At 38.9% G+C, this 15,381-nt stretch overlaps 1 protein-coding gene across 5 annotated transcripts in view; it reads left to right on the forward strand.

The window, feature by feature from the left end:
• ADAM23 (ADAM metallopeptidase domain 23) overlaps positions 1-15,381 on the forward strand; it is an 81,873-nt gene that overhangs the window by 50,158 nt on the left and 16,334 nt on the right. For all 5 annotated transcript variants that reach the window (XM_075093730.1, XM_075093733.1, XM_075093729.1 and 2 more), the window contains exons 16-24: positions 1,945-2,016; positions 2,775-2,861; positions 3,016-3,096; positions 5,051-5,101; positions 5,594-5,657; positions 7,283-7,388; positions 11,686-11,805; positions 12,766-12,934; positions 14,812-14,923. In XM_075093730.1, the coding sequence (XP_074949831.1) occupies positions 1,945-2,016; positions 2,775-2,861; positions 3,016-3,096; positions 5,051-5,101; positions 5,594-5,657; positions 7,283-7,388; positions 11,686-11,805; positions 12,766-12,934; positions 14,812-14,923 (862 nt within the window). The remainder of the gene's footprint in view (positions 1-1,944; positions 2,017-2,774; positions 2,862-3,015; positions 3,097-5,050; positions 5,102-5,593; positions 5,658-7,282; positions 7,389-11,685; positions 11,806-12,765; positions 12,935-14,811; positions 14,924-15,381) is intronic.

Below are 15,381 nucleotides of genomic sequence, written 5' to 3' on the forward strand. Positions count from 1 at the left end.
TTTTTAATCATGGTGTCAAACTTGCTGTCCTTGTAGAATTGAATACCACGTGAGACTATTAGGCTGCTCTGTTTACTGGGCTTATCATTAGGTAGACCACCATCTTGCACAATTAACTAAAAAAATTTTGCTTGTTAGAATGTTTTAATCTTTTCCCAGGGTAGCAGTCTTTGCTTATATAACAAGAATGTAAGAGTTCCTACAGAAAAGAGTAAATAGGGAGAAAGAAAAACAGAGCTTCATTTTTTGATGATGACTGTCTAGCAAGGTAATGTGAACAAATTGTCACACTGACTGTATACAGAATAAAAATCTGGTTTACTTCCATGAAAATGCTCCCAGGAGAATGGTTGAATTATCTTTTTATGTTGTCTGTGTCAGTGTTTCACAGCTTTGAAGTTAAAATAGTTTTGGGGGAAAAAGTATACAGTGCTTTGAATCCTATTTAGGTAGGTAGGTAAAGTAGAAAATGGTGTGTTTAATCTTTAGGTGGATAAGCAGTCACCATGATGTAATTCTTAATTATAACATTTTAGTTATGCTCTGACACATATATGAACATTTGATGGTTCCTGATTGATGCTGTAGGAAATTTGAGTGTATTCTGTTATTTTCTTGCATTTCTTCCATTGACCCCTTTTTGTTTTCTTATGGGCTACAGGTCAGATAACCAGGTCTGTTTGGAGAACTGAATTTCAGGTTCAGAATAAGAGATCTTATTGTTTCTACTGAAGCATAGTAGTAACAGTGGCTTATAGAGAGAAAAAAAAAAGACATTTTAGTCTTCTGAATTGTGTTGAATTACAAGTGATGAAGAGTGCACATGGGTGTTGCTTCAGTGTAGTTTTGCTTCTGGCACCCAAAATTGTAGGTGCTATTGATTACCTACGTGGCACATGCAAAAAGTTTAAATGTTTTCTTTCTTTTTGATTAATCATTATGATTTCTTCCCTCTGCACCCCACCAAGTATCAAAGAATTCCATCCAAATTTATAAATCATTTGTGTTGTGAATTTGTTTCATATATTGATGATCCTCAACAGCTGTACCGCCGCTAAGCCCATGCAGAAAGAACATGCTTACTCGCACCTTTCACCGGTATCTAGCAGTAGATTTCTGTTCTCGTTTTAACTTGTTAACTTTTAACTTCTCATTTCAACCATGTTCTAGTGATTAATGTATTTCTGTTGCTAATATCCCAGTTAAATTGGACATTCCTGATATTCTTATAGAATTTTAAAAAAGAATTCTTATATTGAAAGCAGACAAGGTTTTTGCAAAATTTTTACTGTGACAAGACTGAAAAATATCTGAAATCACCTTAAATTGAAATTATGATATGTGAAACCAGTATAGAATCTGTATCGTCCTGAACTGTAGAATATATCTGGTACTAGGATTAACTGTTTAGTACTATCTATATGTGGTTGTGTTATTCTAACTTACTAATAAGGGACATAGAACTTCCTTTTGGCAGTGTTTCTTAATGTTTGTTATTTCCATGCACAAACATGTTACGCTGGAATAGACAGTAGCTAATTGCATGAGCAAGTATGGGCATCTGAGCAGGTCCCAGAGACCATATTGCTGACTGGTTTCTTGAAGGAATTGTCAGAGAAATGGGAGTCCGTAGAGTAAGAGTGAAGTTCAGATGTTAACCCCTTGAGTATTATCTTATTGTCCCTGTTTATCATAATTTTCTGAGATTAGTTCTTCTAAAGAGGGCTAGCATTCAAGTGATTTAGCTGTACAAGTTTCATGTCTGAACAATTCTGACTAGCAGCACTCGAAAAACATGCTGCCTTCCCCATCACAGTAGTATGGCATACGTATTCTCTGTAAGAGCGTGTTTCTGTAGCATTGCAGAAATGGGTTATGTGTGACAGAAAAGTCATTTGATACTAGTTTTATTCTTACTTTTGGGGGGGACTTTTTTGCTTTCAGCTCTTTGAAACCACTGAGTGTGGAAATGGATATGTAGAAGCAGGAGAAGAATGTGATTGCGGTTTCCGAATGGCAAGTAGAGTTATATATTGCTCCACAAGTCTTTCTTACAAAATTCATTAAGATAAATTGTGTGATTGGTAAGGGTGGAGGAAAGGTTGTGGAACTGAATTTGTTTTGCCTATCGTTAGGGAAGAACTTCATTAAAGGACTGTGTTATAAGAATGAGTGTGAGTGCAAAGACAGGGTGTCCTCAGAACAACTCCTGTTATACTAGCAGCAAGAGGTAGCTGTTTCCCAGCAATTTTTGAAGTGCTTACCCCTTACTTTTCCTGGATAGCGTGCCTGCAGTGGTAGACTCCTTATCTATGCTTTGGAGATAGGTGCCTGTGTTTGGACAGAATAAGTAAACTTGTTTTCTTCTCTACTGTAGAAATATTCCAATAATCTTTTTGCAAAAATCTGCCCAGCAGATTTGAGTGCTGGTTCTAGTATTTAAATTTAATTGCACCCATAATTCTTTTTCTAAATCTTTTTTTCTGCATTGAATGCAATTTGACTAAGCAGCATGTATTTAGCACAGGCTATTCCACACCTGTGAAGAGGCTTCAGAAGGTATGAATCCCCTTGTTGCTATAGGATATATGTCACTGTTTTCCCTTTACTTTAGTATTTGAGCATTGCAAAGGATTCTTCCAGATGATAATTTTAAGTTATCAATGCTGAACTGACTCTTTTGTCTGCTGGTACATAATGTTTGTTGAAAAGATTGTGAAGAAAAAACCTATTTAAAATGGAAACCTAAAAATTTTGCTTAATATTTTCTTCAGGAATGCTATGCAGACTGTTGTAAGAAGTGCTCTCTTTCTAATGGAGCTCATTGTAGTGATGGACCCTGCTGTAATACATCATGTCTTGTGAGTGTTGCTGCAGTATATCTATTGTTCTTTTCAGTTGTCCAAGGAAGTCATGGGCAGCCTGTTATAGTTCAAAGTGTGTTTTATGGAGAATGAAAAGGAACAGCTTATGTAGACAGAATCTTAGTCCTGAACTATATGCTTCATTTTCTAGTTTTTCCCACGAGGCTACGACTGTCGATACGCAGTGAATGAATGTGATATTGCAGAGTTCTGCACTGGAGATTCTGGCCAGGTATGTATGCAGAAGCTTTCTCTGCTTGCACTATTGAAGTTTGTTTCCACTCATTTTTATATCAATTTAAGAGGAAAATCTGGATTAACAAACTGCACACTCATATACCCAAAATAACTGGGGGGGTTATTTTTTAATCCTAACAAATTTTAAACACAAGAGTAAACTATCATAAGCCCCCCCCCCCCCCCCCCCAATTGATCTAAGTGGACTCAATATGACTTCTGTAAGTTTATTTTTTAAAACTTGTGGAGTTTTGTGTATCTATACAGTATTTATGTGAGACATCTTCCTTTACTCTTTGCCTGGTCTGTAGTGTGCATGCTAAGAATATACTGCAAATGTGCATGGATTCAAAGGTAATTACAGTAAGATTTTTATGAAATAAAATAGCTTAAAATATAAATGTAGAAAATTACAACTAAATGAGTATAGAATCATAGAATCATTTAGGTTGTCAAAGACCTTTAAGAGCATCAAGTCCAACTGTTAACCTAACACTGCGAAGTCCACCACTAAACCATGTCCCTAAGCACCACATCTACATGTCTTCTGAATACCTCCAGGGATGGTGACTCAAGCACTTCCCTGAGCAGCCTGTTCTAGCACTTGACAATCCCTTTTTGTGAAGAAATTTTTCCTGTATCCGATCTAAATCTCCCATGGCACAACTTGAGGCTGTTTCCTCTCGTCTTATCACTTGTTGCTTGGGAGAAGAGACCGATCCCCACCTTGCTACAACCCCCTTTCAGGTAGAGAGCAATAAGGTCTCCCCTCAGCCTTCTCTTTTCCAGGCTAAACAACCCCAGTTCCTTCAGCTGTTCCTCATAAGACTTGTATAAAGTATTATGTTTCTTAAGAGTGTGCACATGTGTGATAATTTTAAAAGTTGTGGATTTTATGCATTTCTCTTGAAAACATCTGGCTAATACTCAAAAGTATAAGAATAAACAGCAATCAAAAGGTTGTTTTAACTTGAGTTCTTTGAAATAGTCAACATTCTGTCCATATTCCATTTTCATGGCAACTTTGACACCTCAGGTGATACATGCTCCTTTTCTATACTGAGTATTTAGCTTCAGGGTTATATAAGAACTTTGTAACTCTGTTGCCGTCATCTACTGCATCAGGTTCTCAGCTTTAAAGAAATAAGATTCAGGATAGATCACCTCTCTCTCTGGGCATTGGCTGTAATTTTATTTAGATGCCAATGAATTAACAGCAAACTCCTTTTATATTATCATCTGAGACATCCACACTTATGGATAAGTAGCTATTGCTGAGATTTTATTGTAAATCGTTTATTTTGTAGATGGAGCGTTCTTAATGGGAGGGAGAAGGGCTTTCTTAAGCTAGAAAGGCTGCCCTCAAAGTATTGGCTAATATGGTCCATAGCAGCAGCATACCATTTCCAAAGCTTCACAGGTCCATTTTTGATAAGGAAAAGCTTTGATAATGGTCTGCTCCTAGCTTTAGTAATCTGAGGCTTCTGGACCTAATGACTTGTTCATACCAAAAATGTTTCCAATGCCAGGACAACATGACCGTTAACATCATTAAAAAAACCCCACAGCTCTGTAAGCAATAGACTGGTAGGCTACAACTAGGTGCTTCCTTACCTTCTTAGTGGGACTGAAATTAATGCAGTGGCAGCATTGCAAACATGGCCCCAGTATTAGCTACCAAGTATCCTGTTACTGAACACATTTGTTTTGCTTTTCATTTTGCCTCATCTCCTTAATGCAGAAAGTTAGAATCAAACCTTGTATTTCATGGCACAAGATATTAATTTTTTCATTTGTATTTGTAGCTATAAAGATTCCTGCACTACTTATGTAATCAACCTCCTTTATATGTTATGCAATTGTCTTTTAAAACGAGGAAAATTCCGTATGTGATCCTTTGATGTATTGTTACAGTACACATGATAAAAAAAGTTCTTAATTTTTTTCAGTGTCCACCAAATCTTCATAAACAAGATGGGTACACCTGTGATTCTAATCAGGTACGCAGTGTTTTAAAATCCCTGCACATCAGCAAATAGAAATCAACCTAATACAAGCTGTTTGGGGTTTTTTCTTTTGGTTTGGTTTTTTTTAAAACCTGTCTTCCATATTTCTTCATAAATTTTGTCTTTTGGACATCAGTGTTGCTTGTGCTTTGTGCACTCTATGAATAGTAGAAATTTCTACTTTGAGTAAAATCTGCCTGGTATCTTTACATTCTACATGTAGATCATTTATTACACTCCATGTTAACAAGTTCTTTACAACTACATAAATAAGATGTATAAAGCCCCTGCTGAAATGTCAGTATGTACTAGGCCCCAACTGACTTTGAGAATCTGGGCCAAAATGTGTACTCCATCTACCCAAATTCGTGAAAATTATACATCCCAATACATGTGTGAAGAATCAAAATGAGACATTTGTTGGGGGAGGGGAAGGAAATGAAATAGTGATCAGTTCTCATTGCTAACATGTTGTATTTTGTTTAGGGTCGTTGCTATAATGGTGAATGCAAGACAAGAGACAATCAGTGCAAATATATCTGGGGATCTAGTAGGTTGACTTGAACTACCTTAAATGTATTTTATTTCTGGTTCATTCCTGCCTTTGTTTCATATTTTGAATATTTTATTTTTTGTTCTTGCCACTGTAAGTTAAAATTCTCTGCTCAGTAGAGTAGACTGTAGTGAGAAACTGGGTTGACTGCCAAGTGAATTTTGGGACTGACGACAGTGAGATTGTTCTGGTGTGATGTGGTTGCAGACATAGGTAGGGCAGCAAATGCTGGACTGTGGTGGAATTGGGTGAGAAAACATACAAAATATTGGCAACTTCGAGTTACTGTTTCCGGGGGGGGAAGGGTTTGTGGATTTTTTTTGGTATGTTTTGGGTTTTTTAATGACAATTGTCAATTCTGTTATCCCAGCAGTGGTTCATGCTAAAGCTGCTCCACCTTGCCTCTCTTTGCTATACCATCCTACAAATCAGGAAAATTAGTACATTGGTGTGACTTTAAATACACATAGTATGAATTTAAGCCCAGAGGTGTTGAGTAAAACAGAATTCCAGTTGCAATGAATGTTGCTTGCAGCTGAGAGGGGATAAATGCTCTGTGTAATGACTTTGAGACAGGTCTAGCAGAGCAGAACTATCAGGCTGTCCTGTACTCTAGCACATCATATTTTCTTACACATTTTGTCTAATCATAACTGCCACTGCTGACACTGCCTATTTGAGGCAGAAGAATCATTCCATTCTTGGGAAGATGGGACGGGAGGGATATAGTTTTACCATTTATTACTTGTCTTGTACGATACAGAAGATGCTATATAAATGTAAAATTGGAAGGAGTCAACGTTTTCTTTGTCTTCTGATGCCTTTTTGAGTTTTATGTTACCACCTCACATTTATTGATAATATTAAAGGCAGTAGATATTTCTGTTAACTAGTTTGTCTTACACAATTATATGTTAAAATATTTGGTTTGTCTTCTGTACAAATGATTTTACTGAAACTACTGTCTTACCTTTAATATTTTATCTTCCCCTGTATAAATGTGCTTCTCTTGTTTTCTTTTTCAGTTGATTTTTTGAAAAAAACAAATGGGCTTGTTAGTAAATAATTGTGTTTGAAACCTATTAGTTCAGATTTCTACCCCTAAAAAGCAGTAATTACACTCTGACTATTCAACCTTGATTTCTCTGTGAACTCCTGAAAAATAAAAGAAAAATAAACATTGGGTTGATGTCAGAACACATGCTTCGGTATATGCCATGTATAAAACTTCTGATCTCCTGGAAATACAGATCAGGAATAATTGCAGTAAAAACAACTAGATTAAATCTATGTGCAACTGTTACAAAGTGAACAAAATCAGACCACAGGTAAATCCAAATGCAGAAGACAATACAGACACTGTGGAGACTGCTTTTTTTAAAAGTTCAGAGCAAATTTTGAACATTGAGTATTATTTTAGAAAAGCCATCTCTAGGTATTGCAGTGCAGTCTGCTAAGTTCCCACTGTAGTCACTGGAAAATGCTATGTGTGTACATACACATGTGGTTAGATTTCTGTTTTGTATTAAAAAAACAGAGCTGCTGCAATACATTACGCAGGTTTTCAAAGCTGTCATGTTGCCAGTGGAAAATAGATTCCTTTTTCCATTCTTCATCAACAGAGTCTTCAGGATCTGACAAATTCTGTTATGAAAAGCTTAATACAGAAGGCACAAAAAAAGGAAACTGTGGAAAGGATGGGGACCGATGGATTCAGTGTAGCAAACAGTAAGTTCAGATTGTTAGTAGTTATTTGTATTTTACATAGATTAATACTTTTTCATGAATGTTTCAGCAGTTTGTTTTGCATTAGTTTGAATCTTCTTTCTCTGACAAGGTTTGCCTCTTTAAAAAAGTTCCGTAGCTCATTCTGACAAATCCCTGGGTGACTCAGCAATAAATACATTTGTAAAGAATTTCAGATTTTCAGAAGAATCTACTATGACTTTCAGAGGAGCTGGGGGACAAGGCAGCAAAAAGTCACAAGTTCATAATATACAAACACCTCAGATTTGGTAGGGAAAAATTAGGCTGCAAATACACTATTTCCGCTTGCTCTGGGACTGATACCAGATTATGCTGTTTTAAGTTTGTTCCAACTGTTACTTTGACCAGAGAGGACCATTGGACATTGGATACTGTATAGAAAATGGCTGATTCATTTGCATGTGATCGTTACTAGATGAATATTAGACTAAATTTACATTTCAAGTTAATGATCATTAGTAGATAGACTTAATTTTTTCCTAAATTACTTACTGCTTTGTAATGTTTAAGTACGCATATAAAAATTTCAGTATTTGAATAGTGTTTTCCTTCTTTGACTACCTGATGTTTGTCGTGGCTTTTTTTTTTTAATTACTTGATTCACTTTTCAGATAGGGCAGACCAGCAAGGCGAGGTGGGGGAGTTGCTCTTTATGTGACGGAGCAACTGGAATGTATCGAGCTTTTCCTTGGAGTGGAAGGAGAACAGGTTGAGAACTTGTGGGTAAAAATTAAGGGACGGCCAAATATGGGTGACACTGTTGTGGGTGTTTGCTAGAGGCCACCTGATCAAGAAGAGGAAGCCGATGAAGCCTTCTACAGACAGCTAGAAGTAGCCTCACAATCGCAGGCCCAGGTTCTCCTGGGGGACTTCAACCACTCTGATATTTGCTGGAAAAGCAACACGGCGAGCCATGCACAATCCAGAAGGTTCCTGCAGAGCATCGAGGACAACTTTTTGATGCAAGTGGTGGAAGAGCCAACAAGGCGAGATGTGCTGCTCAACCTTATCCTAACAAACAAGGAAGGGCTGGTTGAGGATGTGAGAGTTGGAGGTAGCCTTGGCTGCAGTGACCATGAGATGGTCGAGTTTGGGATACCGCGAGGTAGAAGCAGGGCTATGAGTCCGTTTACAACCCTGGACTTCAAGAGGGCCAACTTTGGCCTCTCCAAAGCCCTGGTAGGAGGAATCCCATGGTCTAGGGCACTGGAAGGCCGGGGGGGTCCAAGAGAGCTGGACGGTATTCAAGGACCACTTCCTCTGAGCTCAAGATTGGTGCATCCCCAGGAGAAAGAAGTCAGGCAGAGGAGCCAGGAGACCTGCGTGGATGATCAAAGAACTTCTAGAGAAAGTCAAATGGAAAAAGAAGGTTCACAGCATGTGGAAAAAGGGACTGGGCACTTGGGAAGAACATAGGAATGTTGTCAGGGTGTGCAGAGATGCGACAAGGAAGGCTAAGGCACACTTGGAATTAAATCTGGCAATGCATGTCAAAGATAACAAGAAGGGCTTCTTTAAATACATCAGCAGCAAAAGGAAGACTGGGGATACAGTGGGCCCACTCCTGAGCAAGGAAGGGGCCCTGGTAACGCAGGATGCAGAGAAGGTGGAGTTGCTGAATGCCTTCTTTGCCTCAGTCTTTACTGCTAAGGCTGGCCCTCAGGCATCTCAGCCCCTAGAAAAGAGAGGACAAATCTGGAGAAAGGCAGGCTTACCATCAGTTGAGAAAGGCTGGGTCAGAGATCACCTAGGCAAACTGGATCCTCGCAAATCCATGGGCCCCGATGGGATGCACCTGTGCGTGATGAGGGAGCTGGTGGATGTTCTTGCTGAGCCACTCTCCATCATCTTTGAAAGGTCATGGAGGACAGGAGAGGTGCCCGAGGACTGGAGGACAGCAAATGTCACTCCCATCTTCAAAAAGGGCAAGAAGGAGGACCTGGGGAACTACAGGCCGGTCAGCCTCACCTCCATCCCCGGAAAGGTGATGGAGCAGTTCATCCGGGAGGTCATCTCCAGGCATGTAGAGGACAAGAAGGTTATCAGAAACAGTCAACATGGATTCACCAAGGGAAGATCACGCCTGACCGACCTGATAGCCTTCTATGATGGTGTGACTGGCTGGGTCAATGAAGGGAGAGCAGTGGATGTTGTCTATCTTGTCAAATGCCTTACTGAAGTCGCTGTCTCCCATAGCCTCCTCACAGGCAAGCTAAGGAAGTGTGGGTTGGATGAGTGGACAGTGAGGTGGATAGAGAACTGGCTCAACAACAGAACTCAGAGGGTCACGACCAATGGAGCAGAGTCTGGATGGAGGCCTGACACTAGTGGTGTTCCCCAGGGGTCTGTGCTGGGTCCAGTCCTGTTCAACATATTCATCAATGACCTGGATGATGGGATAGGGTGTAACCTCAGCAAGTTTGCTGATGATGCCAAGCTGGGAGGAGTGGCTGATATGCCAGAAGGCTGTGCTGCCATTCAATGAGACCTGGACAGGCTGGAGCACTGGGCCAAGGGGAACCTGATGAAATTCAACAAGAGCAAGTGCAAGGTCCTGCACCTGGGGAGGAACAACCCCATGCACCGGTACAGGCTGGATGCTGAACTACAGGAAAGCGGCTCTGTTGGGAAGGACCTGGGAGTGCTGGTGGGACAGCAAGCTGGCCATGAGCCAGCACTGTGCCCTTGTGGCCAAGAAGGGCAATGGTATCCTGGGATGCATTAAAAGGAGTGTGGCCAGCAGGTCGAGAGATATTATCCTCCCCCTCTACTCTGCCCTAGTGAGACCACGTCTGGGGTACTGTGTCCGGTTTTGGGCCCCCCCCAGTTTAAGAAGGATGTGGAACTGCTCGAGCAAGTCCAGCGGAGAGCTACCATCATGATCAGGGGGCTGGAGCATCTCCCTTATGAGGAAAGGCTGAGGGACTTGGGTTTGTTCAGCACAGGGAAGAGAAGACTGAGGGGGATTTCATCAATACGTATAAATTTCTAAAGGGTGGGTGTCAGGACGATGGGACTAGCTTCTTTTCAGTGGTGCCCAATGACTGGACAGGTGGCAATGGGCTCAAGTTGGAACATAGGAAGTTCTACCTCATTATAAGAAAAACAGCCTTTACTGTGAGAGTGCCAGAGTAGTGGCACTGGCTGCCCAGGGAGGTTGTGGAGTCTCCTTCCCTGGAGACATTCAAAACCCTCCTGGATGTGCTCCTGTGCCCCTCCTGCTCTAGGTGTGCCTGCTCAAGCAGGGGGGTTGGACAAGATGATGATCTCCAGAGGTCCCTTCCAAGCCCTACCATTCTGTGATAAGCAAAGAATTTGTTTAATTGTTTTTTTTATGTTTAGATGAGAATAGTGTTGTTCTCATATGTACATTAAAAACCTCATTTGATTAAAAGCTTTTCTTGGTCAGTAGAGAGATGCAGAAAAATGGTTTAGCTGAAGGGCCATGTAAATGTTTTGCAATTTTAATAAATACAGTTTTCATCATTCTTCCAGCTGCTTCTATGACTTAGGACAACTAGAGTAAGAGATAGAAATTTTAAGCTGATATCCTTCTATTGAAGATTGCACATGTAAAATAACATCAAATAAAGGAGATTCTTTACCAAAATTCAGCCACATACACTGCATGCTAATGATTGTTATTACAGGTCTGTTGTCCTGCAACGGAAATAGAATACAATTAAAAATTCAAACTTTAGAGAGCGGGAAATTAATTTAGCCTGATATGACAAAGCTTTGTACAATGTGGCTCCTCTTAATTGTGCTACATTGTGTTTAGAGCACAGATAAATTTTTTATTGATGTCAACAGATGTGCTGGGAAAGTTTGTTGGATATTAGGAAAAGGTTCTTTACCCAGAGGGTGGTGGATCACTGGAACAGGCTCCCCAGGGAGGCAGTCACAGCGCCAAGCCTGATGATATTCAATAACCACTTGGACAACACCCTCAGACACATGGTGTGAACTTTGCAGTTGTCCTGTGCAGGGACAGGAGTTGGACTTGATGGTCCTTGTGGGTCCCTTCCAACTCAAGACATTCTATGATTCACTGATGCATCAGAATGAATGATTTCTGCCTCTTGTCATTTATATCAAATAACATTTTATTTCCAGACTTGTACTCTGAAAGTCTATCTTGCAGCTTATGGTAATATATTATCTAATGTGATCAGCTGCATCATTGCCAGTCTTTCTTTTTTTGTGAGTTTACTTCATATTATTCCAGTAACTTTTGATTCATGTTTTCATTTTACAGTGATGTTTTCTGTGGCTTTTTGCTCTGTACTAATCTTACTAGAGTTCCACGAGTTGGTCAAATTCAAGGAGAAATTATCCCAAATTCTTTTTACCATCAAGGACGAATAGTGGACTGCAGGTAAAAGATAATGCAGTGTTCCAACATGATTTTGCTTTGTCAAACCTAATTGAATTAAGAGAAACATAAATGTAAAATTGTATGATTTTGTATGATTAGATAATTAATATCTTACAACAAATCATTGTTCTAAGTGGTATTTCTTTTGATTTAAAAAAAAAAAAAGGCTAATATTCCACATATAAAGAGGGTGAAATGTGGATTATCCTCCTGATTACTCTATCTGGTCTCACCAGTAGCTGAATTTCACAGTCGGAGTTTAATGCTCAGCATTATATTTTTCAGGACGGGGACGCAGAAGTCTGTAATTGCTGAAGATCTATATATTAAACATAATGTTTTTGGGTATTATATCCTCAGAGAAATAGTTGTAGGGAAGTGAATCCTGAGAGGGAGAAAACTGAAGAGTTGTTGCAGGATAAGATGTTAAGCTACAGTTCAGTTAAAGGGCAGGTAAATGGGTTTTAGTCTACTGTGCGCCATACTGGATTTGTATTTTAGTCATTGGCAACGTTGCTGTCATGCTAAGAATACTCTTACATAGTGGGTCCTCAGTGAACAATGATTCTTAACTCTTCCATGATTCCACTAGTACTTTTATTTAAAAGTCATCACATGGGAAGTTAGTTTTTTAACTTTTGTCTAGCAATAATATTTCACAGTATTTGGTGGAGGGGAAGAAAAAAGCACAGCCTATCAAAGACTGTTAAAAAACCCCCAAAGCCTAAGGTGCCCTTTTTGAGTATTTAAGTAATTATCTAGACTTCTTTTTAGTCTGGCAACTGGAACACCTTGTCAATGCTGTGGTTGGACAGAAAAACTTTATAATTTTATTCAGTCTGTCTGTATGCTTGAGTGAGAGAAAGGTATGAGGCTTTTAGTATCTACACTAACATGTTTAGTATTTTCAAGAGACTCCGTTCATAATACTAATAGTATCTTAAAACTTATTTTTCCTAGTGGTGCTCATGTTCTTTTAGATGACGATACAGATTTAGGTTATGTGGAAGATGGAGCTCCATGTGGACCTCACATGATGTGTCTGGACAAAAAGTGCCTGCCAATTCAGTCCTTGAACATAAGCAGCTGTCCCATTGGATCTAATGGAAAAGTCTGTTCCGGTCACGGGGTGAGTCTGTACTGGGAGTTAGCTGCTGAGCTTCTCCAGCTACCTCTGCTGTATCTGATCTTAATGTACCCTGTGGAGTTTTCTACCTAACAGGGTTCCTAAGACCTGTTGATCTGAAAACAAACGTTAGATTCGGGGAAGACTGCCTTTCTGTGAAGCACAGATAAAATTTTAGAAAGCAAAGTTGTCAGATTAGTTCTGCAATTATATCCAAAGTGGTGTTTTCATTACTAGCAAGAAAGCTTTGACATCAGTTATTGTAAAGGCTTCTGTAATGTGCTACCCATATTTCAAGCTACTTGCCATCTTCAGTTAAACTTTTTTCATGCATACTGACACCTTTACAAAGTTGGTCCTGTGTTCATGGAGTTATACCTCATGACTTAATTAAAATTCTAAACTTTTGGACCTCAACAGAGATGATACATTCTTCCTGAACAGATGCTAAGTGTATCATTTTACATTCAGGCACATTATATTCTGTTATTCTACCCATAAGTCCATTCGTCTAAGACATGAGGTGTGTTTGACGAACAAATTCACTGTTCCATGTCTTAACTGATACTGATAAAAGTATTGATAAAACCTTTCCACTGTGGGATTCAGTGGACTGATACTTCCCTAAGGGGCTGGACTTTATACAAGAAGTTTTTTTTAATTCTTTTTATGTGTAATGGAAGATGATTTTGAATGTTTCAAAGAGGAGGATTAGGTTCCAAATCAAGAAGAAATATTGTAAAATTGGAAAGTAAAGGATCTAGGAGATGTAGAAATTGTCTTGGTACTTTCGGAGAGTGGCATGAGCCATGAGAGAATTTTTTTGTTTTACTTTGGATGAGTCCAGCTCATAATTTTAAAAGAACACTTCAGTTGATCAAACCTGCCATAAGATGTATTTGTCTTCAGATTCCTAGGTAAGATTCTTCAGTGAATACTTTAAGAAGCAGAGTGAGATAGAAGTTAAATTACAAAAATCACATGTACTACTTAATTGTAAACATTAGTATGTAGGTTATTTTCTGGGGTTTTTGACATTTTGTTCCAGTGTCCAAAAGACATTATTAGTGATGTCTAATGATTGACTTCATTTCTAGTCCCACAATCGAAAATGTCTTGTTTTGTCTGTTTCTCATGTCATGCGTTTTCCTTAGTAACCTTTTCTAGCAACGCATTCCATGTGTTCCACCTTTGTTCATGTGGAAAGTTTATAGCTGTTAACGCTCACTATTGATTTGATAATATAGGTTTTGTCAGTTGGATAGGTTTTTTCCAGAGGCTGATAAATGCACCACCAATTTTAGTGGTTTCTAAGTCTTTTTTTAGAGGTCATTCAACTAAAGGTAGACTTAGGAAGAACTATACCCTCTCTTTCTAGAAGATAACCAAGCATTCCTCATTGTTGCTTAGAAAAAAAATTGTGACAAAACCAATGAAAACCTTACTATTTTTCTACATGGGAGCAAGCTGTAAATGTGAGGTAGTAAAGCATGACCATGTCTTTAAGTGCAAATGCTTGTTTTCTTTCTGGGTATCCAGGCTCAGCGTCTGGATGGTTGGTTAGTGAAGACCTACCTAGTCTACATAGGGGTTTTTTTTGATTAGGCTTTTTGTTGTTTTTTACATCCTGTGCAGGTGTGTAGTGCAAGTGATGATGGAACCATTGGGAACACTTCTGCTTTTCCTAGCATGAGTGTATTTAGAGGGTTAAAGCAAACTTTCAGGTTATTGATGTATTTTACTCATTCTAAACACTCAGTGCTATTGTTACAATATATAAATGGGTAAGCTTTATACTGTGAATTAAACACCTAATCACATGTTAAATAAACTTAAACTGCAGTTAAAAACCAACTGCTGTAATTTATTTTCTTTTCCAGATTTGTAGTAATGAAGCCACTTGTATTTGTAATTTCTCCTGGGCTGGGACAGACTGCAGTATTGATGATCCTATCAGGGATACTGGTAGCAAGAAGGAGGAAGGACCCAAGGGTTTGTGTGATTTCAGTTTTGATGTTCTTTCAAGTATTTTTAATGTTTTTCTGTTGATACCTGGCAGTAGAATAAGCATATAGAAAGACAGCAATACTGTGCAGTCCTGCTTAGATCCAGACAGTAAAACTCTGCTTCGTATAGATGAAGTAGTTCTTTCTGCTTTAAGAATTGATGAAACTTTTATTTTTCTAACCTAAATTTGAGGAAGATTTCAATAGGTAATGGTATGTACTTTCTGTTTTTTTCTAAGTCCCTTATTCTCTACTTTTTATGACTGTTTTCTTTGCGATTGGAATCTGACTAAGTGTAGCTCTTATTTATATGATAATTGAGTATTTATGCTTTACTAGAGATTTCCAGTTCCCTTAGTTGTTCTCGGCTAATTCAGAGAGCTGTGGCATAAAAAAGGGAAGAGTGGAATGTCCCTGGCGAAAAAAGCTTTGAGTCCTTGAAAT

Source organism: Phalacrocorax aristotelis, chromosome 5, assembly GCF_949628215.1.
Source record: "Phalacrocorax aristotelis chromosome 5, bGulAri2.1, whole genome shotgun sequence".
NCBI classification, from domain to species: Eukaryota; Metazoa; Chordata; class Aves; order Suliformes; family Phalacrocoracidae; genus Phalacrocorax; species Phalacrocorax aristotelis.